The following is a 25,568-nucleotide window of genomic DNA, read 5'->3' on the forward strand; positions in this document are numbered from 1 at the left end:
AAACATTCACTATCAGAATGCGACAAACAATGCATGACACAGTACAGTTATGCATTTTCAGCTTAGAGTGACGTAAACATCTATAACAAATAGAACGACACTTACCAGATCAAAGAAAAATAAGCAATCAATTCAAACCAGACGAAGCACGTGAAAAAGAAATGCTAGCCGTACAAATAGGTACGGAGCACCTGACGCATAGCAATGGCTACATGGTAAAGCTTAACTCCTAAGCTTAAGACTCGAACCAAACTACTGTAGCTGTATAGTCATTCATTCGACCTAAATTGTGTTTCATATTACAGTGGACCAACTTTGTTTCGATTTGGATGTGCGACCTAAAACTTTTCTCTCCCTTGGAATTTCGAGTCTCAAATTTCAGGTGCGGCTTAGAATCGGGAAAATTTTTTTCCTTGATTTCGAGTCTCATTTTTCAGGTGCGGCTTAGATTCGAGTGCGGCTTAGATTCGAGTAAATAGGGTATATTTTTCTAACAATATGACACACTATTATGAAGTTTATTTTTCTAGCAATATGTTAAAATGGAAGTAACAGGAAAAAGATAGAATAATCCAACAGAATTATAATACCATGTTAAACTGTTTCTCAGTTTTAAGTGGCTGACTAACAATCAAAGGAAAAATAAGAGGGGTGGACACTCATTCTGATGGCATGGTAGCTACTGTGCTCATTCCATGAGTGGCTGAATCCAGTTACATGCAATTGTAGGTGCACACTGAAATTGCTGGTTAGCTGAATAGTCAAAGAGCAGCAGTACCAGTAGGAGAAGAATGTCTAGGCACACCAGGTGCTCTACAATCCTTCTTATATAATTTTAAAAATGCCGTCTAGTGAAGAAAGTTGATTCTTTTGCATCATATAGCATCATTCATACCTACATGGCGAACTGCCTGTCCTTTCGTTAATGGTCATAGTTATTGAGATATTACAAAATTAAGAAACCAATAGCCTGAAATTCGAATAGTTTGCAATGAAAAATGAGAGTTGGTACGAGTTTATGAATGGTGTATTTTTAGGTCATACACTGCAATGTATGAAGATGTGCAGCTAACATTGTTAAAATTTTCTTTAAACCTGAGTAGTATCTCTGTCTCCACTTCTGTCCACGTGGAAGGATTACAGCAACAGTGAACTATTGGTAACATCTTTTGCATCTCATATGATTCAAAATATTGAAACAAGTTTTTGGCAAATGCTAACATGCAAAACTTTCTTATCTACTGCAATATACAGGTACCTATAGGTTTTTTAACAAAATAATATAATTTTATCTGTGTAATAAATAGCCAGTGAAATGAATATTGGTGTGGGTTTGCAACAGCACAAGTGAACAAATTATACATTCATTTTTACACCAATGATGAAGTTTTGTTTATGAGTGATTGGCCTATCTTCTGTTTGTTGTTCAGTGATCCACTACTTGAGGATTCCAACTGATTGATTGATTGATTGATTAGTTAATTAATTGAAAGCAGGAGAGATTATCGGACTAAAAGGCGAGGTCATCAGTCCAGTGATTATAAAGTTAGCATGGAAGAGAGAGGGTCCGCTAAAAGTGGCTGGATGCAGTCGAGGACTCAAACTATGAACCGAGGAACTTAAAACACACATTGTAGAAGGTATGAAAGGATATCCAAAATCTAAAAACTGGGAAAACAGATGGATAAAAAGAGTGGTCTTAGCAACGGGCAGTGGTCGTGGGTGACAGACTGAGATAACATGAAGGGAGGCCCCAACCACACCACCCTGCTTGTGTTCCAGGAGTAAAGCAAAACCTTATATCTAAAAATAAAAACCACTTTCATGTAGGAAACTGAGTATGAAAGGCCATAAGAAGGGGACATTCCACCAATATATGGGATACCATCAGTCTGGCTCCACAACCACATTGTGTGGGTGGTTTATTATGAAAGAAGAAACAATGAGTTAGCCTGGTATGACCAACTTTTAGACGGCATAAGACTGTGGACTGTTTCCGAGAGGAGTGGCAGGAAGAGTGCCAAACCACAGTAGACTCTCTGATTACGTAGAGCTTATTACTGAGAGAAGCAGCACATCAAATGTCATTCCATTTTTGGGCAGAGAGATTTGATGTAGATCTGCATATCGGCAGCTGGAATCATGAAAGGAACAGCCAGTCAGTTCATTCCCTGGGATATTCACATGACTTGTGACCCAGCGAAAGACAACCAGGTGGGTGGCACAGCCAAAGGCAGAGAGAAGGTCATGGATAGCAGAGGCCAAAGGGTGGTCAATAGCCTGCACGCTGCTCACTGAGTCGGTACATATTAAAACACTCTGGAGGGAGGACTAAGAAACAAATTGGAGGGTCCTGTTGATGGCTAGGAGCTCTGCTATGGACATAGTACATGATCCCCACAATATATGGTTTTCTAACCCAGGAGACATGAAAGCATATCCTGCCTTGTCTATCATCTTAGAACCATCAATATAGAAGATGGTGGTACCCTGGAACTCCGCAAGAATGGAATGTGCAAGAAACCAGAAAATCATATGGGCGATGAAGATCTTAGGGCCCTGGAATAGGTTAGTCCTAATCCGTGGTGTAGGCACAACCCAAGGGGGGGGGGGGGGGGTGGAATACATGGGGTGCATTCCAGTAAGTGGAGATGGAAATCCCAATAGAGATAACTGGCAATCCCGCCAGTGAGCCATTATCAGGAGGGAGAAATCCCCCATTTCCAAATAGGACAGGGTACATGGGATGGTCAGGGAATTGGCGAACGGCGATTGCATAAGAAACCAGGAATTGGCTCCATTGCATTTGTAGAGGGGGAATCAACGCTTCTGCGAGGAGATTGTCAACGGTACTAGTGCAAGAAGCACCAACAGCCAGATGCATCCCTCAATGGTGAACAGCATCAAGTCTTTTCAGAGCTGAAGGAGCCGCTGAGTCATAAACCTGATTACCACAATCTAGTCTGTACAAGACCAGAGCATGGTAAAGATGGTGAAGAGTAGTACGGTCTGCACCCCATGATGTGTGGACCAGGAGATGGAGAACATTAAGTTTCTGCACGTATGTAGTCTTCAGGTGGCTTATATGGGCAGCTTTTTACCAAAAATAAGGGCCAACAAACGAGACTGTGCTACAACATCAAGGAGCTGGTCACCTAAATAAAGTTCTGGTTATGGAGTACTGTGGGTCGACAACAAAAATGCATAAATGCGTTTTGCAGGGAGAAAACTGGAAGCCATGGAAGACGCTCCACACACAGGCCCATCAGGTAGCACCTTGGACCCGGCACTCAGCAGATGCTCCTGAGGCAAACATCATAGACAAAGAACACTGAGGTAACCACAGGCCCAACAGAGGTTATAAGCCCACTGATGGCTAAGAGGAAGAGTGTGGCACTTCACACAGAACCCTATAGGATACAGTTCTCCTGAATCCATGTGGTGCTGAGTGAAGAGCGGTTGGGATAAAAACTCTCGAATAAAATTTGGAAGGGGGCCACAAAAGCCCCAGTTGTGGAGGGTAAATAATGTGTGACGGTGCCAAGTCATGTCATATACCTAATGTAGGTGAAGGAAGACCACGACAAGGTGCCGACAGTTACTGAAAGTCTGTCGGAGTGCTGTTTCCAATCTGAAAAAATGGTCTGTTGGAGATGGGGTCATATCATGTGAAGAGGTAAGAGCCTGCAAAAATTCTCATCCTGTGAAGAGTTCATTATAAAGTTCAGCTTGGTGGGGGTTGATACAGATACGGGTCTGTCCAACTCGGCATTTCTGCTAGAGAAAGGTAACAGGGATGGAGGAGGACATCAATGCTGTCGCACAGTGTCGTGATGTGTTCTGCAAGGATTAATGGATCAGTACACAGAGAGCCTTGGAGGGTAAGACCCTGGACAGGTGACTATTGCTGGCAGCCCAGAAGGCTATGAAGCTTGGATTAAATCTGTGATAAAGAGGCATACATCCCCAGGACAGAAAAATAGCACTCCCAGCATTCCTTCTTACTCTGATGAATAACGTAGAGAGCCTTAGCAAAGAGATGCTTAAAAGCAAGAAGGCTGGTCTTTGAAGGGTATCATTTAAATCATTGCAACACACATCACTGGTCCTAGATAGCAACTGCTACATCCTTGGCCCACCACAATGCCGGTTGATGACAATGGGTACTGGTGGATAGTGGGATAGCAGTGCCGGCAGCATGAAGAAGATGGCAGAGATGTCTTGCAAGATGCATCAATGCAATCTGAGAGAGAGATGTCAAAGCATACAGCAGATGTACATAAAAGCCAACTGGCTCTGCGGAATGCCCAACGTGGGAGCCTATCAGTGGCAGGGGAATGAGAGAATCACCAGAAAGTGGTCACTGTCACGAAGATCATAATGGGATGACCAGTGCAGGGAAGTTGCGAGAGCAGGTGAGGAGATCATGAGATCAATAGCAGAAAAGGTGCTGTGAGAAGCAGTGAAGCGGGTAGGGGAACTGTCATTGAGGAGACACAAACCGAAGTCTGTAATAAGTTGGTCATTTAGAAGGCCCCTACCCATCGAAGTGGCATGCTCACACAGATGGTGGTGGGCACTGAATTGCTTGAGCAGGAGGTACAGTGGTGGAATAGCAGTATTATAGCAGGCAGGTCAACATAAAGAAGTGGCCATCCAGGAGGGAGGTAGACATTGCAAATGGTGATTGCTGGACTTGTTTGCAGTCTTACTGCTATTGCTTCCAAGCTGGTATGAAGGGGGATCCAGTCACTAATGACATCAGTGCGAACCATTGAGCAGACCCCTACAGATGCTATCCCGGGGCTGGCAGAGTTCCAACAGAACACTCGATAACCACGAAAAGTTGGACAGTGGTCATCACGGAAGTGAATTTCCTGAGGTGCAAGACAGAGTGTGGAGAAAGAGGAAACGAGTTATTGAATTTCCAGTAGGTGATGATAATATCTGTTGCATTTTCATTGGATTACCTTGTGGATACAGTCCAGGGTAGACATATAGAAGCTGAGGGGGCCGGTCATGTCACCTGGTCAGTGGTTGCCACCAATGAGGATGGCATGACATCCATAAAAACTGGTTCTGATTTGGGATGAGGAGGAGGGGGCGAAGCCTCCCGGGAACCCGAGGAAGCCTTGTCCTGTGACCTGGTGACCTGTGTTGGTGTTGCTGTTGCTGCTGCTGCTGCTGCTGCTGCTGCTCCTCCCCCCCCCCCCCCCCCCCCCCCCCACCTCTGAGGGAGGGAAATGGTGTTATCAGTAAGGGCAGCAATGTTTGATTGGACAGAGAGGGAGCGGCTTTGGGGCCATCAGAGCATGGGTCCCTCATCTGACCCAAGGTTGTAGGCCTTCTACCTCGAGAACGCTGGGGAGGGTAGTTTTGAGAGGGAGCCCCATCTTTAGCAGGAGCCAGAGAAAAGGATTTCTTCCCTGGATGAGGAGAAGGAAGGGGAGGGGGAGCAAGAGTAGGGGGAGGAGTAGGAATGTTTCCTTGAGGGGAAGGGAGCTGAGACACTAAGGATGAGAAAAGGGAAGGGGGGGCAAGACTGGGTTGAAGAGGAGGGGAAGATGTAATGGAGGCAAAGGTAGAGAAGAGATGCACAGGATGAAGACTGTCAAACTTCTTCCAGGCCTCAAAATAGATGAGACAGTCTAAGATCTTTATTTCCTGAATTCTTTATTTCCTGAATTCTTTTTTCCTACATGTACACTGGACACTGGACACTCCAATGAGCTTGGAGAAGAGAGACCAGAACAGTTTACACAGACAGTGGGGTGCAAGGGCTCCCCACATGAAGAGGGCGGCCACTTGTCACCATAGATGGGAGTGGCATTGCATTGCGAGGACATGCGGCCAAACTTGAGACAATGGAAGCAACGAGTGGGAGGTGGAACATACGGTTTCATGTCACACCATTACCTTGACCTTCACAGGCAGGGCATCCCCCTCAAATGCCACGATGCAAGTGCCAGTGTCTACACTCTACACAATGGGCCTTATGGCCTCTCTGGGCACACCAAACAAAATAATTGACATGAGGGGGAGGGGAAGTGAGGGGGAATGTTAGAACATGAGAGAGTGTGTGAATCTGAGTTTTAGTTCACACTGAAGGACATTTTCTGAAAAATGTCAGCCATGTTTCCAGTCACATTTAAGTATCTATTGACAACTCAATGCCTCAAACTTTACAGCAAGTGAGCATCTTTTCTCCTTCAGTCATTTGTATTTGTGTAGACTTTGCCATTACCATATAAATACTTTTTTTTTTTACCTGATCGAGCTGCAGCTACCTCTGGGGGCTTCTTCTGTGGTGCTTCTGTTGAGTCCAGCTTGCTTATACCAGAAGGGATGACAGGTTTTGTAATACTGTCTCTAACTCGGTTTGTTGTTGTTTGAGTCTTTGCTGGCGGGCGTTCACTTTTCTTTGGTTGCTGCATACAGATAATGTCATAAACTACAATTAGATAATTTGCTTTAAATTACTAGGTAAATATGAGGTGTGACAATAAAATAATGGGACTACTGATGTAAAACATGTTACTTCGAAAACATACCTATTTAGTTACTGTCACACTTAATATATTGCCCTCCCCTATCCCTAAAACACTTAATGCAACTTTTCCATTGATGAAAACAGTGCGGAAGTTTTTCTCTGTGAGTTCCTTTATTATCCATGCCACTTTTTCTTTCACTGATTCAATGGACTTAATCTCTCCTTTTTAATGCAGATTTGATGTTGGGGAATAGATAAAAGTCACATGGTGCTAGGTCAGGCAGATAAGCTGGGTGGTTTAACACTGGGATGCTGTACTTGTCTAGGGACCTCTTAACAGATGATATGAGCTGGTGCAATATGTTACTACATAACCCATAACTTGTTCTTCCACAATTTGGGCAATTTTTTTCTATTAATTTTCTCACAATGGTGAGCAAGAGCCTTCACTTAGAAATGTCAACCAATAGTTTAACTTTTAGGAACCAAGGGAAGATATACAATTCCATGAATGTTTGAGGGGGGGGGGGGGGGGGGTAGAAGTGGGGAATCACTTTGAATCCCGATTTGCCCATTCAAGCTTTTTTGCATGTTATTCAAAATATCAGTACTAGCTGCTTTTTTTCAGATGGTGAGAATTTTTGGCACTTTTTCACTCATTTTTCTGATGTTAAGACTTGTCATGTTATTTTTGCCGTCTGTATTCTTTGACAATTCCTACAGTTTAGCAATTGATCGAATAAAGTCAGATCAAATCATATTACATACTTTTTTGATACTTTCATTTGTTTTTGATGTTTAAAGGTGTCCTGTGAGTCATATTCAATGTATTCTCAGCCATATTGGAAATGCCTGAACCACTCAAACTCATGTACGTGATGAACAGTCTTCACCATACACTGTTTTTAGTGAAAGACCTATTTCAGTAGCAGTTGCACGACAATTTGTTGCTCTATTAGTACACTTACAATTTTTCTGGCAAAACGAAATAACAGCTCTTATACAAATGAAGGCCATGGCCACACTGATCTGTCTGAAGACACCAGATGTACTACATTCGACTGAGAAGGCTTTGCAGCTATTGGTGTTTCATCTTCAGCACATGTGTACTTACTCTGTGATAGCAGCAGCCCCCTCATTTTATAGCCACACCTCTTTATGTTTTGTAATACAACAGTGCTGGGTTTCATTCTTACACACTCTTATCACCATAAATAACAGAAGCATGACATGACACACTACATACACACACATTAATCAGCCTTCACCAAGGCAGTTACACGTGAGACACCTGACACCCAAGCTGCCAAAATGGAACTGATTAGAAAAGGATGAACCTGGCCGTGAGCTACACATATAAAACAAAAATAAAAACTGAAGTAAAATTATTTAAAGACACATCATGCTAAAAGAATGACAAGTTTACATGTTGTGCTAACTGGAGACTGCCTGTCTGCACTGAGCTGCAAAAATTTACACACCATGAAAACATGAAATCCTACTAACGCAAATAAGAATTAAAAAAAAAAAAAATTCATTTCACTAACATTTGGAGCGATGTACATGCTTTCGAAAGGTGAAAGTTAGAGATGGATTGGCCTTCATTATCGAATATGAAAAATACCCCAACTTTGCACTGTGTAAAAATTGAAGTCAGTGTACAAAATGTTTAAAATCACAAAGAAACAGATAAACTGGTCAGTATCGGGAGGTGCAGCTTACAGCACAATATAAAAGTAAGTTAATTTTCAGAACTATAGGGTCCTCCTCCTGGAAGGGCTGAGGAAATCCTTAGGTGAGTTTGGAAATACTGGGTGGGGCACCTCCAGTCACACAAACCAAGGCTAAGAGTGAACTACCTCCTTAAATTTGAAAAACTGCAGACCCTATATGGCACTGAACTGCTCTAGGGTAATGCTAGAGATGTTTTTGGAAAGGATCAGAAGGCAACACTGGAAGTGTGGAATTCTTTGAATGCCTGCAAACGATTATTTTGGGGGATGATTTTTTGGGTGTTGTGGTCAGTACTTTCCAGACAAGATTCCATTGTCACATTATTGTTTTTCATTCAAGACTGTGGTGTCATGGTATTTTAAGATTGTTCTCTAAGTCAGCCTGTTCCAGCACTGTCCCATGTGGCACGGGTGCCTCCAGGCACTCTTCAGATCATCCATGGGCAAGTGTAGTTAGTACAGCCTACTTGTCAGGCAGCACTACTGTATGCGTTCGGTGTATGTGGGAGTCACTTTGCCACCACTGTCTATTCACACAATGATGGGGCAGCATGTCTGCATACACTACGCACAGGGTCTCCAACTGCAGACGTGTCAGCTTTTTGCCAAACTATGCCTGTAGGAAGCTGGCTGCCTGTGGATGGGCACTGAAGTCTGAACAGCCTAATCTACGTGAATGAAAGGAGATTTTTAATAAAGGCATCAAAGTTAAATTTAGATGTGAGACTGAAGGTTAAGCATTTCAATAAAACAAATGTTTTCAGAACTACAGGAGAAATAGATGTGAGAATTAGGAACAAATTGTGGTTAGTATTGTAAGGTGACATGATGTGATTGTACCTTTCAATGGTCCTGGTTTGAAGGTGTGCTCAGTACAATAGGTTAAGTAAGGGGACAGTGTGGATTTGTTAGCTATGATAAGGTATGGTTGTGTGTTGAGGGCAGTGTTGTGGATTATTGTCATGGGAGAAGAGACACCACTTTTGAGGATTTGAGTTGGATAGCACCGTTTGACAGTGGGTGGCACTTTGTTAGACTTTACGACTGGCTTCAAGTATGAAGGTTCTGAGCAAGTACACAAATCCAGGCATTGCACTATGAAAGATTTTAAACAGAGATAAGAGCCTTTGAAACTAATGGAAGAAGGGGAGATTTGCGGAGGCAGTTTATGGGTGAATGATAAGGTGGGTAAGGGAGTACCTGTTACGTAGGTAGTAATAAAGTCAAAGATAGGTTGAAGCTGGTATAATCAATATCACATCAGGCAGGGGGGTTACCCTCATAGTAACTGATGTTATTGAACTTAGCATATGTTAAAACTCAGGAGTAAGTAAGAAACACATTTTTTTGTTTTACCCAAAAAATTCCTGCCCCTAGATACAGGCCTCCAAAGATGACACTGCAAACACCATTTTGAAGATGTGAATTTCAGAAATTTTTTAAAAATGTTGTATCTCTGTAACAGTTTTAGATATTTTGTTCGATTTTTCTTTATTTTAAAGATAACTGCTTTTGATTACAAAGGTGTCCTCCATTTGGACATGTCTGTCAAAGTTCTTTTACTGTTGCCTTTTGAATTTTTTTATAATTTACAGAATTTTTTTTTTCAAAAATGCCAATCCAGTAAAGTTAGAGTTTTTTTTCCTGTTGATTGGTACCATGTAGTACTATATTCTCTGTAATGGAGAGCTTTTACTTTTAAATTGGACAGGTTTTATTTTGAAAAATGATTTTTTTTTTATCTTTCAAGTGTAATGTATGTCTTCATTGAAGTTGTTTCTTACTAATTTCTTTGTTACAATGTTTATTTTTATTGTCTTTCTTACAGTTATTTCTTTTCACTTTCATCATTGCAGATATTTCTTTTCACTTTCATCATTGCAGATATTTCTTTTCACTTTCATCATTGCAGATATTTCTTTTCACTTTCATCATTGCAGATATTTCTTTTCACTTTCATCATTGCAGATATTTCTTTTCACTTTCATCATTGCAGATATTTCTTACACTTTGTTGTATGTAGTATGTAGTAGTTTGTCAGTTTCTTTGTTCTTGTTTTTCATTGCAGGTTTCTGTATTGTAGTTGTTCAGTGCTAATTTGTTTAGTGAAGAGGCTTTAAGAAATCTGAGCCCATCCAGTGAGTTCTGTGTTTTTGTGAGGAATTTGCCAGTTGACACAGTTGCAGAGTGTTTTGCAAAAAAGACTGTTTGAAATGCTTTCTGACTGGGGCCACAGTGTGTTGACTTTTTGCATGTCCATAAAAGAGTGATGTATAAGACCAACCAAAAAGCAGACTTTGTTCAGGTTGGGAATAAGTGTTCTCATTTGCAGACTGTTTCAAAATGAAGACATTTCCAGTGATGAGTTTTTGTGTTCTAAATGTTTTGATAGAATAACAACAACGATAGTATCTGAACGAGGTGAAGCCTCCCGTGGTGCAGATGAAGATTTTGCATCAACAGAGGAAGAATTAAATACCCTGAGCCAGTTAACTACAGAGGTAGGTCTTAGGCCTGTTAAGAAACCGTGGTCAATGAAGTCGAGTCATAAGATTTGTGCATCAAGAAACCACAGAGAAATTTCTGAAGCTATGGATGAATACACTCCAGGAAAACTGACCACACTCTTCGAAGTAGAAATTCAATCTTCAGAAGGAAATGAACCAAAGCACTTTTGCAAGGAATTTTCACAAATATCAATTCAGCTGTTGAATATTGTGCTTCCTACAGTGCAAAGGAGCAAGTTTTAACTATTATTCCAGAGACATTTTCAAAGAAAACAGTTTTGAACCATGTTCCATCAGTATCAAAGTACATGGTAGACAAATCAAGAAATGTGAGATCTGTAAAAGGAGTCTTTGGAAGGCCAGATCCCTATTATGGTCATCCTGCAGAAGCAGCTCAAGTTCAAATAGTGCAGTCATTTTATATGGAAGATAAATGGGACTGTTCTCACCAGAGTGCCAACAAAAAAGACACTATAACTGAAACAGTTGAGGGTCAAAAAGTTGTGAAAGTGAAGAGGTACATGACTTGCAGTATTAATGAAACTTTTGCAATTTATAAGAGCAACTATACAGCTTCACATACTGGAAGATCGAAACTGTAAGCACTACAACCTAAGAGGGTAGTTCCACACCCACGTAGAGATCTCTGTTTATATGTGTACTTCATGGATTTTGAACTTTGTGTGACAGTTATGAAGAACTTACTGGAGCATGTAACATATGACACCTTGGTTGGGCGTGTGTAGTCATTAGTAGTATGTGATCTAAAGTGAGATACTTGTTTGTTTCAAGAATGTGGAGATTGCCCTGGAAAGGGAAGACTGTCTTTACAGATACTTGGCCTGGAAGACATAGCAGATAACTCTGCACAAATTACATATGCAACATGGGAGGAAAATAAACTAATTATGAGAACTGTTGCCTTTGACAGTTTTATTGATGAGCTTGGTAAATGGTCAGTGAAAGCAGTAACACACCAGCATCTGAAGAAATTGCAACAACAACACATTGCAGAAGTGAAAGAGTGTGTGCAGGCTGAAGATCAATGTTTAGTGATTCACTGTGATTTTGCTGAGAACTGGTCTGTAATTCTCCCACAAGAAGTACACGGATAGCATTAGAGTAATCACCAAGTTTCAATTTTTGCAGGAGTGACATTTTTCAACACATGACCACAAGTGTTGGAATTATAAGTGATGACACAGGATATGACTCTGCACTGCTTTGCTAGCAATGCACAAAATTCTTCAACTGCAAACAAAGGCAGAGAAGATCATCATAATTTCTGATGGTGCTCCTAGTCACTTTAAAGATCGTTACCAGTTCTTTGAAGCGAGTAGCTTGTGCCAACTGACTGGGTATACGAGTGCTACTGGTCACAGGAAGGGGCCTTGTGATTGTGTAGGAGGCCTGCTGAAGCACCATGCCACAAAACAATCTTTCCAGGCTAAGTACAGCTGCAATTTAGAATTCTGAGTATTTTACGAGAGTCGTGAAATCGTACACATTTATAGCCCTCATTCTTTTGCACAAAGAGGAAATCTAAGAATTCCATGAGCAGAAAAAAGAATGGTCCAAACAAATTACTCCTGTGAAAGGAATTTAGAAGACTTTTTGGATTCAAAATGATGGGCGAACTCATATTGCACACGCTTTAAAGAGCAAGAAAGAAGAAATTTTGTTCATTCAGCCAACACCTCAAAAACAGCAAGATAATATTAAGATTCACAACCTGAGAAGGGGGATGTTTGTGGCGTGTGTGTATGACTAACTGGTGGACTGCAGAGATTGTAGATACCAGTTATGAGTTAAACGAAATTGTAGTGAACTTCATGCTACCACATGGACCAGCTGCTGGATATAGGTTTCTAGATGAAGAACAGCAGCACCACCATCAGTCCTCCCTTCCTGTTCACAATGTTTCGAAGACTAAGTGCTCCAGTCCTACTGGTTCAACAGGAAGGCATCACACTATATCAAAGGAAGATACTGAAGCAGTGCAACACATTTTTAGTTCACTAACCGACTAATTTTAGCACATAACAGAGTGCACATACAGGTTTGGAACCATTTAAAATGCTTGAAAAAATGCTTCTCTTACATATCTTTCAAAACTCTATGTTAACTAAGGCTAGGTTTTGATTTTTATGAGGCTGTTATGTGATAATGGCAAAAAATTTATATTGTTTATATAAGTTTTCAATCTAGCAGTGGAAGCTCTCCTTTTCAGGGAATGCAGAACTATATGGCACTAACCAACAGAACAAAATTATGGATTGGCACTTTTGAAAAAGTTTTTCCATAAATTATTAAAAAGTTCAGAATGCTATAATAAAAGAACTTTGACAGGTAAGTCCAAATGGAGCATTTCTTTGTAATCATAAAGCAATTATCTTTCAAATAAGAAAACCCTCCAAAAATATCTAGAACTGTTCCAGAGGTCCTGCATTTTAAAAATTTTTCCAAAATTCGCATCTTCAAAACGGTATGCACAGTGTCATCTTTGGAGGGCTGTATCTTGGAGCAGAAATTTATTTGGAGAAAACAAAAAAAAAAAAACATATTCTTTACTTAGACCTTCATTTTAACATATGCCAAATTTAGTAACATCCGAGACTATGAAGGTAAGATTTCATTCTAGCCTGCCTGAGTTGATATGGACTATGCCAGCTGGATATTATACTTTTACAGAGAGCTGATACTAAAGGAATAAAAGTATGTGAGACTGTAGCTCTTCTATGGTGACAGCACATTTGCAAAATACACTATCTGATCAAAAGTATCTGGGCATCCCTGTGTAATGCCAAGTGACCACTAGATGTCCTGAGAGGTGGACCTGCCAGTACAAAATGAGGCAGGGAATACTGTGTTATCAGTAGATAAGCAGTAACAACAGAATGGGTCACTCAGGAGAGCTCACTGGCTGAACTTGGACAGGCCATTCGATTTCACCTGAGTAACAATTCCATTAGGACTATCAACCACTATAAAGCTGCCCAAGCTGGCTGTTGGTCATGTAATAGTGAAGAGAAAATGCAAAGCAAGAACCACAGCTAAACCAAGATGAAGTAGACCTTGCATACTAAAAGACAGTGACCGTCAAACATTGAGAAGGGTTTCCAGAATGAGATTTTCACTCTGCAGCGGAGTGTGCGCTGATATGAAACTTCCTGGCAGATTAAAACCTGCAGGTTCGCAGGAGAGATTCTGTAAAGTTTGGAAGGTAGGAGACGAGATACTGGCAGAAGTAAAGCTGTGAGTACCGGGCGCGAGTCGTGCTGCGGTAGCTCAGATGGTAGAGCACTTGCCCATGAAAGGCAAAGGTCCTGAGTTCGAGTCTCGGTCGGGCACACAGTTTTAATCTGCCAGGAAGTTTAATTGAGAAGGGTGGTTGTAAAATGTTTAACTTAGTAGAAGGACTCACACTTGAGCTCCAAAACAGTGCCACTAAACCAGCTAGCACAATGACAGAGTTATCAACAGTGAGGAACAACGGTTGTGCAGCTCTTCGTAAGCGAGACGGTGTGAAGAGTGATGCCACCGTGCAAGTGATTCTGACTGATGGATCACGCAATACCCTGTCGCAATCCAACAGAAAGATTTGGATATGATGAAGTCTGGCAAATGTTACCTGCCATCATGTGTAGTGCCATGTTTGAAGGAGGTGGTGATGCAATATGGGAGAGTTTTTTTATTATGATCTGGTCCCCGTATTGCACTTAAGGAAACGAAAAATGAAGGATATTAACAGGTCTTACAGCATTTTCTGGGGCATACCGCAGAGGAACAGTTTGGGCATAGTGATCGACTGTATCAGCCTGAGAATACACCCTATCATAAAGCAGAATCTGTGAGGCAATGGCTTGTTGACAGTAACATTTCTGAAATTATTTGACCTGCCCAGAGTCCCTACCCAAACCCAGTGGGACACCTTAGGGATGAGTTAGACTATCGACTTCGTTCCTGACCCCATTGATCAACATAATATCTTTTCTGGTTTTGATCTTTGGGGAAGAATGGGCTGCCATTCCTCTACAAATGTTCAGATTCCCCAATAGTAAGTCTCCCAGAATTCAAGTTGTCAGAAGGGCTACGGTGCACACACCATATCAATCTTCAGTAACAGGAGTCCTGTATTGAAGTACAGGATTAAAAAAATGAAGGTGCCCAGTATGAAACAGATGGAGAATTATGGTGCATGATGAAATTGAAGATTCAACAAAAACAGTGGTGACAAAAAAGAATGAAAACTGCTAAACAGTAACATTGTCAGCAAGAAGGAATGGTGAACAAAGAAGTTCTGCCCCAATAAGCAACATTCGTAATACAACTGGAAAATGGAAATATCAGTGAATAAAGAAAATAGGTCATTATAAACAGAAGGAAGATACTCAAAGAAAGGAATCTTCAAACAAAGTAAATGAGAGTGACAACCAAAGCATCATGAAACAATTTCCACTGGGGAGGGGGGAGGGAGGAAGGGGGAGGGGTGGGGGCACAGGGAGAATCAGCTGAAAACCAAGCCAATCCAATGAAGAACAGTAGCCAAACAGCACAACTGTGAAGCAAAGGAACGGGATAGTGGAACAAAGTAATATCATCACAAAACAAAGCAACAAGGGACATTTACTAAACAAAATAAAAATCACTGCTATAGAAAATAAATCATGAAAAAATATGAGTCTCTCTTAGCCTGAAATTTGACTGACCTGCACCCTCCCTCCACATTCAACTAAATATATATACATAAACATGTAAATTTAACTTAACAATTTCCCTTCTCCTACCTGTGAAAGGATTCATCATTTTCAACAGCTGAGAGTGTTTCTTCTATCAACTGTCCTGGGAATTACAAGTTTGGAGAACCTATCATCATAATTTAGTATTAAAGCATTAATGATCCAAGTGCATGGTCTGATTTGTTTGCAGTAAGCACACACCGCTTTTTTTGGACAAAATGAAGTAGTTTTAAAAAGGAGAGCTTAGGACATCTACTAAATAATTTTTTGAGAAATAAAATGAGATATTAAGATCTTGAAATTAAAATGTTGCCTTCCTATCTGTGACCAGTAAAAGTTAATACATACCATTTTCACCAAATTTAATAAAAACTCTGTGTGATCTTAAAATTATACCAAATATAACAAGCAGAAAAATAGTTACCTCCTCCTGCTGAATGACTTCAACAAAATTATCTGGGAACACACCGATCTGACCTCTAAGCTCTCCTTTCCACCATCCCTTGTCTTGCACTTCACGGCTCAAGAGTGTGATTAAATCACCTTCCTTCAGAGTGAGTTCATCATCATTTGCTGCTTCATAAGGAAAAAGTACTCGACAGATTTCTTTAACTGAAACATAAGGAAGATGTATACAATGTTTCAGAACATTTCCAATCTGTGGCAGTAAGCACTAATGCCAGCAAGGTATTTATATGATAGTAGAAAGTCCTCTTCCAGAATTCACATAAAGGAATAAGAAGGGAAGTGTTGAGTGGTTGATGGCACATTTCTGACTTGTTTAAGTGAACGCCAACTGCCAAATCCATTAACAATGTGGTGAATAGTAATCTTCACTTTTTTCACCAAAATTTATATACTTTACTTCTTACAAGCTAGATCTTGCATTCAGTAAGTGAAGAAAAGCATTTAAAAACAATATAATGAAACATTACTATATCGCAAGGACAATCCAAAGGGAGTTAGCAAACAGAAGGCAGTAAAACCATAATCATGAAAATATAAATGAAAAAGACTTACTGACACACACACACACACACACACACACACACACACACACACACACACAGAGAGAGAGAGAGAGAGAGAGAGAGAGAGAGAGAGAGAGAGAGAGAGAGAGAGGGAGAGAGAGAGTGTGTGTGTGTGTGTGTGTGTGTGTGTGTGTGTGTGGTGTGTGTGTGTGTGTGTGTGTGTGTGTGTGTGTGTTTGTGTGTGTGTTTGTTGACAAAGGCCATTGACCGAGAGCTTCAAGTGTGAAAATCGTTTTGTTGTACCAATCTGTGACTCACCACCTCTGCTATATGGTGAGTAGCATCTTTCCTTCTCAGAATATTGATACAAAAGTAAACAGGCATAACAGTGACCAGTCGTGAACAATCTGAATGTTATTGCAGATTGATTGTTAAGTACAGAACAGTCATCTTAAGTGCTGAAAACAGTACAAAAGACAAAAAAATCAGTGAAGCAGCAGTGCTTACAACCAGTGTCACACAGCTGTACAAGGGGTATGTAGAAGACAACATACCATGAAACACATAATGTGGTCACATTGAAATGAATTTCAGGTGCTGAAGATCACAATTTGAATACGGAAAAACCTATAGCAGTCATCACAAAAGTAGCAGACAGTGGACCAAAGTGGTTGAAGTCTAGTACAGAACTGAAGCTGTTGCTTAAAAAAGACTGCAACAGCCTCTAATTTGTCATATCCGAACATTCATTCATGCTCTCTATAAGGGCATTACGTCAAAATCAGACCTTTTCATTGGAAATAAATTACACAAATTAGTGGCCACTTACTACAACAAAGGATATGGTGATATTTTTATTGAATTTTAACCATAAAATGGGTTAAATTGAAAATACATGAGTTTTAATTATTCACCTATTTTACAGTTAAAACTCAATGGAAATTTTTCAATATTACATGCATACTCTCATGGAATAAATGCCAACTGATTTGCCCAATATGTTTACAATAAAATTGTTTTGTCTGATATAATTAATGGCATTCTCATATATAGGGTGTAAATTTTCAGATATGACCCAGTGAGACCACTGCATTCTTTCTTGAACAGCAGGTTCAGTTTTGTATTAGACTTTGACCACTTTGGTTTCGCTGACTGTATCTTTTGCAATAATTTCTACAGTTTTTTATAGCACAGTGTGTTTTACATTTACCTTGTATGGCTGTATGACATTGGTTGTTAAGCACTGTTACTTTAGTGCTTTTTTTGCCTTTTGTCAATGATGACTTTTCTTTAGTTAAAATTTATCAACAATAAAATTCAGATTATTCGCAACTGATTTCTGTTCCTCCTCCCTGAAACTCCAATGGTCACTGCACAGTGAGGTATTATGGGTTCCTGCATAAGTAAATAAGAATGTCTTATAAAAGTTTTGACTTACAGCAATGCAAAGAAATTGGCAGAAGTCACTGCACCACCTCACTCAGTGGAAGAGAGTGATGTATGTTAGTATTATAGGTTCAGCATATGGTTCATGCACATAATGAGAACAGCACATTTTATGTAAAGATTTATAATGGGATGAATATCAACAAAGTTTTCTGTTAATGTGGTTTGTATCATCAAGGGTGAAGTATCATCAGTTACTAAGGAGAGACAGCCATTATTGGAATTTAGGACACCAAATTTTGTGTGTTATTGTTCCAGACAAACAGCTATATTCATTAAACTTCCTGGCCAATTACGACTGGTGCCACACCGGGACTCGTACCCAGGACTTTTGACTTTCGCTTGCAAGTGCTCTACCGACTGAGCTATCCAAGCATGACTCTCGGCCTGTGTCTCTAGTACTGGACTTAATTATGTGTGAGTAACACCTGTGATTCGCTAATAGTGTGTATGTTACTTTGGCCTGTTAGAAATATTCAGCTTGTGTACAAAGAATAAACTCAAAACAGTAAAATTTAACATATGTACTTTTCCAATTTCTAATCTCTTAGTGACGTAGTAGGCTAATTATTTTATTCTGGAATTTTATCCACAATCTTATTTGTTCATGGGGCTTGGGACACTTACTTTTAAATATCAGTAACTGATGTGTGATCCTCTAACAGTGAACAGATCGATTCTAAATTATGATGAATTCTTAAGAAATAGGTAGCTTACATCCAGCTTACTTTGCCATCACGTAAGTTTTCAGTGGAGTGTGTGCTAATGACAGCTAAAAAACTTTGACTTTATCAACAATAGTGGCAGGAACTGAACAGTGACCGGCAGTACACTGATTCTTCTGTCTACTTGAACCAATCCAGCAACCAGAATAAGCTGTTTTCAAAACATTTAAACACTACAACACATTATGTTGACAAAGCTGCAATAACAGCAGCTGAGGAATCGAAAATGCTTTCAAAACATCAAAATAGTTAGCATTACTTTCCTTTGCAGCATCAGGTGTTTTTGGAAGGGAACTCTAAAGTGTTTGGGATATTGTCTAGATCAGTGGTACATGTGTGATAACTTCTTTTATGAATATGAGATGGAAAACTGCTACTCAGTAAACAGGGTGTTACAAAAAGGTACGGCCAAACTTTCAGGAAACATTCCTCACACACAAAGAAAGAGAATATGTTATGTGGACATGTGTCCGGGAACGCTAACTTTCCATGTTAGAGCTCATTTTATTACTTCTCTTCAAATTGGTCCGCCTCTACCAATCCATCGATCACCAAATCTGTTGTTGAGAAGCGTACGAACACTTTGATTGAAATGTGCAGGAGCTCCATCGTGCATGAACCACATGTTGTGTCGTACTTGTAAAGGCACTTGTTCTAGCAGCACAGGTAGAGTATCCCGTATGAAATCATGATAACGTGCTCCGTTGAGCGTAGGTGGAAGAACATGGGGCCCAATCAAGACATCACCAACAATACCTGCCCAAACGTTCACAGAAAATCTGTGTTGATGACGTGATTGCACAATTGCGTGCGGATTCTCGTCAGCCCACACATGTTGATTGTGAAAATTTACAATTTGATCACGTTGGAATGAAGCCTCATCCGTAAAGAGAAAATTTGCACTGAAATGAGGATTGACACATTGTTAGATGAACCATTTGCAGAAGTGTACCCGCGGAGCCCAATCAGCTGCTGATAGTGCCTGCACACGCTGTACATGGTACAGAAACAACTGGTTCTCCCGAAGCACTCTCCATACAGTGACGTGGTCAACGTTACCTTGTACAGCAGCAACTTCTCTGGTGCTGACATTAGGGTTATCGACAACTACACGAAGAACTGCCTCGTCCATTGCAGGTGTCCTCGTCGTTCTACGTCTTCCCCAGTCGCGAGTCATAGGCTGGAATGTTCCGTGCTCCCTAAGACACCGATCAATTGTTTGGAACGTCTTCCTGTCGGGACACCTTCGTTCTGGAAATCTGTCTCGATACAAACGTACCGCGCCACGCCTATTGCCCCATGCTAATCCATACATCAAATGGGCATCTGCCAACTCCGTATTTGTAAACATTGTACTGACTGCAAAACCACATTCGTGATGAACACTAGCATGATGATGCTACATACTGATGTGCTTGATGCTACTACTGTAGAGCAACGAGTTGCATGGCAACACAAACACCGAAGTCAACATTACGTTCCTTCAATTGGGCCAACTGGCGGTGAATCGAGGAAGTACATACTGACGAAACTAAAATGAGCTCTAACGTGGAAATTAAGTGTTTCTGGACACATTTCCACACAACATCTTTCTTTATTTGTGTGTGAGGAACGTTTCCTGAAAGTTTGGCCGTACCTTTGTGTAACACCCGGTATAGAGGAGATGCTGGAACGTGACTGCAGTATTGGCCAACTGAAACCACACTGTGAGCAGCAGCACCAGTGCATGATGGGAGTGGCAGCAGCACCAGTGCATGATGGGAGTGGCGACTGGCTGGGGATAAGGAGGAGGCTGCAGTGGGGAGGGTGCCTTATCTTTCCAGTCTCCCACCACCTTCCAACATCTCACCGTCCGGCCACAGAGAAGCATTCCCCTCTTAACTCAATACCACCCATACTGGAGCAACTGATTTACATTCTCCGCCAGGATTTCAATTACCTCTCATTGTACCCTGAAATGAGAAATGTCCAGCGCACTATCCCTCCCACCCCTCTCACAGTGGTATTCCACTGTCCACCCAACCTACACAATATACACGTCCATTCATAAACAACCCCTGCTCCCAATCTCTTACCTCATGACTCATACCCTTGTAATAGACCTAGATCCAAGACCTATCCCATACATCCACCACCACCACCACCACCACCACCACCACCACCACCACCTACTCCAGTCCGGTCACTGACGTCACCTATCCCATCAGAGGCACAGCTACCTGTGAAACCACTCATGAGGTCTACAAGCTAACCTGCAACCATTGTGCTGCATTCTATGTAGGCATGACAACCAAGAAGCTGTCTGTCCACATGAATGGTCACCGACAAACTGTGGCCAAGAAACAAGTGGACCACCCTGTTGCTGAACACGCTGCCAAACATATGCTTCAATGAAATGATAATTAAATCAAGACTCTATGCTGTCAATAGGCATTGATATACATCAATGGAGACAGTTGAAAACATTTGCCCCGACCGGGAATCTAACCTGGGATCTCCTGCGTACACGGCAGATGCTCTATCCATCTGAGCCATCGAGGGTGCAGAGGATAGTGCGACTGCAGGGATTTAACCCTTGCACGCTCCCCATGAGACCCACATTCCAAATTTTATGTCCACACACCACATTCATAGTGCCCCTGCCCATTACACTCATTACTCGTGGCAGACAATCTTACTGAATCCCGTAAGAGTTCGGGCAATATGTGTGCATTCGCACAGAAGGAGGAGGTCAATGGTCAGTTAGCCGTAACGGTATATGTTCTTTCCGAACAGATGCAGTGTGGTTTCAGTTGCCTGGGACTGCAGACGTGTGTACGTACGTGTGCGTGTGCGTGTGTGTGTGTGTGGGGGGGGGGGGCAAAAGCTACAATTGTGAGAGTCTTTTTATCGTGGCTATCTGCAACTCAGCATCTCCGCTATATGGTGAGTAGCAACTTACATTCCATCCTGGATTTTCATTGTTTAACTTTTGTATGAACTGTGTGACATAAGATTATTGTTAGTACAGCATCGCATCACTGCAAAAGTAATTATGTCATAAAAGGACAAAGTAACAAATAAAGTTTAGATTCCATTGCATAAATTTGACATAGAAATTAATTCAGAAGAGGCAGACTGTTGTTTTTGATGCAGTAAAACTGATAACAGACTGATGGACAATACTTGTGAGGTGGGACATTTAACATGCCAGATGTGAACAGATAGCATATCATGGCAGGAAGGGGGAGGAAAGAAATACCAAAATACAAAATGACAGCAGAGAAGAAAGACAGGTGACATTTGACTGGAAAATCATTGCTGTGCTCATAGCGGCACACGTAAAGTAAATTCCAGAGGTTTCAGGAATTGACATGCAACAAGAAGCAAAACATCCAGTAACTGAAGTAAAGCTATGCTGAAACTGCAGAGGAAGCAGGAAGATCCTGTCAAAAATTCGAAGAAAGAACAAGATAGGAAGCAATATGAATCAGAAGACAGTGTTTGTTGTGCCGTCAAATTCTCAAAACTCTAATCTGAAGTCATAATCTATAATGAGGAGCAAGTAAAATCGAGCATGAAGTTCAAACTGGTTCAGATGCAGATTAAAAATGAAAGTTTCACTAAAAAGTATTTTAAATAACAACAAGAGTAACTAGTAATTAGCATCCACAAACTGGAACAAAAGGCTTGGAAAACTGCCACCACAGTAACCAAAGTAACATGGCCAGATCGACAAGAGTATTTTCTTAGCAAAATAATTCTGAATAAATTTAATGCAAAATGTAAAGTACATACAGTTGCACTTTTTGAATTAAGTTTCTGCCATTTGATTGTATGTCTTAATTCATTTATTTCACACTATTGTGATTTCAGCTTTTTAATCATTATAAAGTGTGAAGGACATATCATCACCGAATTACTGTAACATATATCTGGTCACATACACCAGTTCTCATATTACAGGAAGTGACTACAAACTAGAAATAGATAGTACAGCTGACATTGTGTACATGAGAAATGTTGTATCACACTGTGCTGTGTTTATGATGGCCAGAACAGAGCTGTGACATGCACTCTCAATATCCAGACATATCTGAAACTATGTGGTCCATTTACCTTTGCCCTTGACAATGGCTATAAAGCTCAAATCATGATAGTTTGAAATCCATGAATATTGAAGCATTCAGTCAAATGGAAGAATGTTCGTGTTGTGTTTCTCAATAAAGGAAGTGTCATTTCATGCAACAGAGTTTCTATGCAGCTTTGAAGGTGTGGTGCCAGATAGGTGGCCAGAATAGTACATAACTAAGTATATGGCTAATTCTTGGAATATATAACTTTGATTTGATGAAAAGGGGGGGGGGGGAGGAGAGAGAGAGAGAGAGAGAGAGAGAGAGAGAGATTGGGTGGTTTGGTGGGGGGCAGGTGAGGGGTGGGGTGGGGGTTAGTTCATGTAGACCAATTTTGAAGCCACATTTCTAGCCAAACATTGGTTGAATAGGAAAGTAGTAATCACATTAAATTCCATTAGCAACCAGCCTTATAACCAATTGCAAAATGTTATTCCTGGAGAGGAAGTGCAAATGAAATAAAAATCTTGACACTTGGAATATACTGTAATATGCTGGGTGATAAATACATTAGTATTACACACAACATAAAGGGTAGTAAGAGTCATTATCAAAACTTTTAACAAAACAAGAAAGGTTCTTGACCAAATTGTGACTGAAGTAATTCTTTATGCTCCAGAAGGAAGGAGTAAACCATCAAAGAAGAGTACACAGAAGGGAATATTATGGGCTGAATAACAATGGAATAGTGCCTGCAAATCACTGGCATGAATGATGCAGGAGCAACAACAGATATATGCCAAACATATCTGGAAATGATTAAGGACACCACGAAAAAAATTAGAAGTTTTGATGACAGCAACCGATATGAGGAAGACTGAACCATGATCAGAGTAACAAAATGATGCATGGTCCAGAATACCAGATGTCTTCCAGATGAGCCCTGTTCTGGAACCTCAGTGGTATTGCTGAGAATGAAATATATCTAAAGAAGAAGAAAACGCGTAGGAATGCGTAAGAGGAGTTGTTGGATAAAGAAATGAAGGTGGAAACCAATGTTAACCCACCAATAATAAGATTTTAAAATTTGCATTCATGTTGCACACGCATTTCTAGACTCAAGAAGCTGTGTGTATAGCCTTAAATCTTCAACACTAACTACTTTTGAAGGAAAATGGAAAAATACCTAGTCTACCCATGTGTTTATTAGAGTGAGTAGCAATTTTGAAGGAATCAGCAAATCTATTAGATGTCACATGCATTTAGATGTTGAAAAAAGGCTAGAAGAAATATGAGGTACTTGTTCTGATACTGGGGCTTGGTGTACCTCCAATGGTTGGTGGAATGGTTTGTGGAAATTCAAGTTGAGCTCAACACAAATATGTGTAGATGGGGAATGTTGTACCACACAATTTAATCTGACAACTGAAGCAAATTACCAGAAGAAATTAGCTGACATTGCATGATGAGAAGGGAACATGTAAGGAGTTCACAATCCCTTACTCAATGATAATGCATTTTGAACTTGCACACATTGATGGTAGACAAATGGATTGTTAGTTGCAGCTAGCCATAAGAGTGGAAGTCTCAGAGAGTGTGAGCGTGAAGTCCATTGAATCCAATGGAGCTTTGAGCTACGTGTTGTGTCATACCGGTTAAATGAGTCACCACCCCCATGGGTCCAACCTCAGCAAAACATTACCAATATATGACAAATGATATTCCTGATCAGTGTTTTGTAAAGGTTTACAGTGTGCCATATATTCACATTTTGCATCAGATATACTGGTCACAAGTCAAACAGTGGAAAATATATTTGCTTTGATTATTGTGGAACCCTTTACCATCGTGTGAACACTATAGAGCAGCCACATCCAGATTAGAAACAACTCCTAAAGCAGCTACATCCGAATTAGCACTTATCTGTTAGGTCTCCATCACATCAAAATTAAAGCTAGACTGCAATTTTGATTACTAACAAATGCTGTCATATTAATAGGGAGTGTTTCAAATAGCACACCACAAATAAAACAATGTTATAAAGCTGTAGATGATTGAAACAAACATTAGTAGAGAGAATTACCATTAGATGAAGGCAAAGAAAGCACGAAGAAAATTGGAACAGCAACACAAATAGAATCAGGAACAGCAGGTAAGATACATGAGTCAGTCATGAAACATACAAATGCCCTTTCAATGAAACCATTTTGACAAAAGGTTTCTCAGTAAGACTTGAGATTAAACCTAATAAGCCATTCTACACAAAGTAGTATCCAATGTTACAGGCTAAGAAGTCCACCATGGAGAATGGATTACAGTGCATATAATTAGAAGAAATAACTGAACGATGATCCAGTCAGTACAATGATCACTTTTTCTCCGACAGAGAAGAAAAATCAGCAGAACCAGGCTAGTTACTGATGATGTAAAGCAAATCAAATCAAATCTTTGAGCCACACAGGGATCAGCCAGAAACCTTAGACAAGTTATTGTAGAAATTCGATGGGGCTAAAAGCTGTAGTAGCTTGGACACAATAACAGGGTATTATTAGAGATTTAGTTGGCAGAAGAGTCAAGGCAATATACAACATATTTTTGTATGAGGGGAACTGTTGACAATACCAAGTGTAGCCATTTGGGTTAAACATTTGAGTCACCATTTTTATAAAAATGCTTGATGCAGTGCTGGGTGATGAACTAAGGAATGAGATTAGAAGTGTTGAGTGGTACTTAAGTAAATAAATTAGTGAAATCAAAGTGAACTAGAAATTAGAATATAAATGGAAAACTTTTAGTTTAGAGAGTTACATACTCGCATTCAGTGGGCAGAAAAGCAGAACAGAAGAAACAATGACCGTGAAGTCAGCAGTTCCACATAAGCGGGCGCTGTCGATTCAGCCGTCAG

At 40.5% G+C, this 25,568-nt stretch overlaps 1 protein-coding gene across 2 annotated transcripts in view; it reads right to left on the reverse strand.

The window, feature by feature from the left end:
* LOC126470951 (CD2-associated protein-like) overlaps nt 1–25,568 on the reverse strand; it is an 86,944-nt gene that overhangs the window by 28,922 nt on the left and 32,454 nt on the right. For both annotated transcript variants that reach the window (XM_050099011.1, XM_050099004.1), the window contains exons 7-8: nt 15,894–16,081; nt 6,269–6,428 (exon numbers count right to left, since the gene is read on the reverse strand). In XM_050099011.1, coding sequence (XP_049954968.1) covers nt 6,269–6,428; nt 15,894–16,081 — 348 coding nt within the window. The remainder of the gene's footprint in view (nt 1–6,268; nt 6,429–15,893; nt 16,082–25,568) is intronic.

This window comes from Schistocerca serialis, chromosome 1 (assembly GCF_023864345.2).
Source record: "Schistocerca serialis cubense isolate TAMUIC-IGC-003099 chromosome 1, iqSchSeri2.2, whole genome shotgun sequence".
NCBI classification, from domain to species: Eukaryota; Metazoa; Arthropoda; class Insecta; order Orthoptera; family Acrididae; genus Schistocerca; species Schistocerca serialis.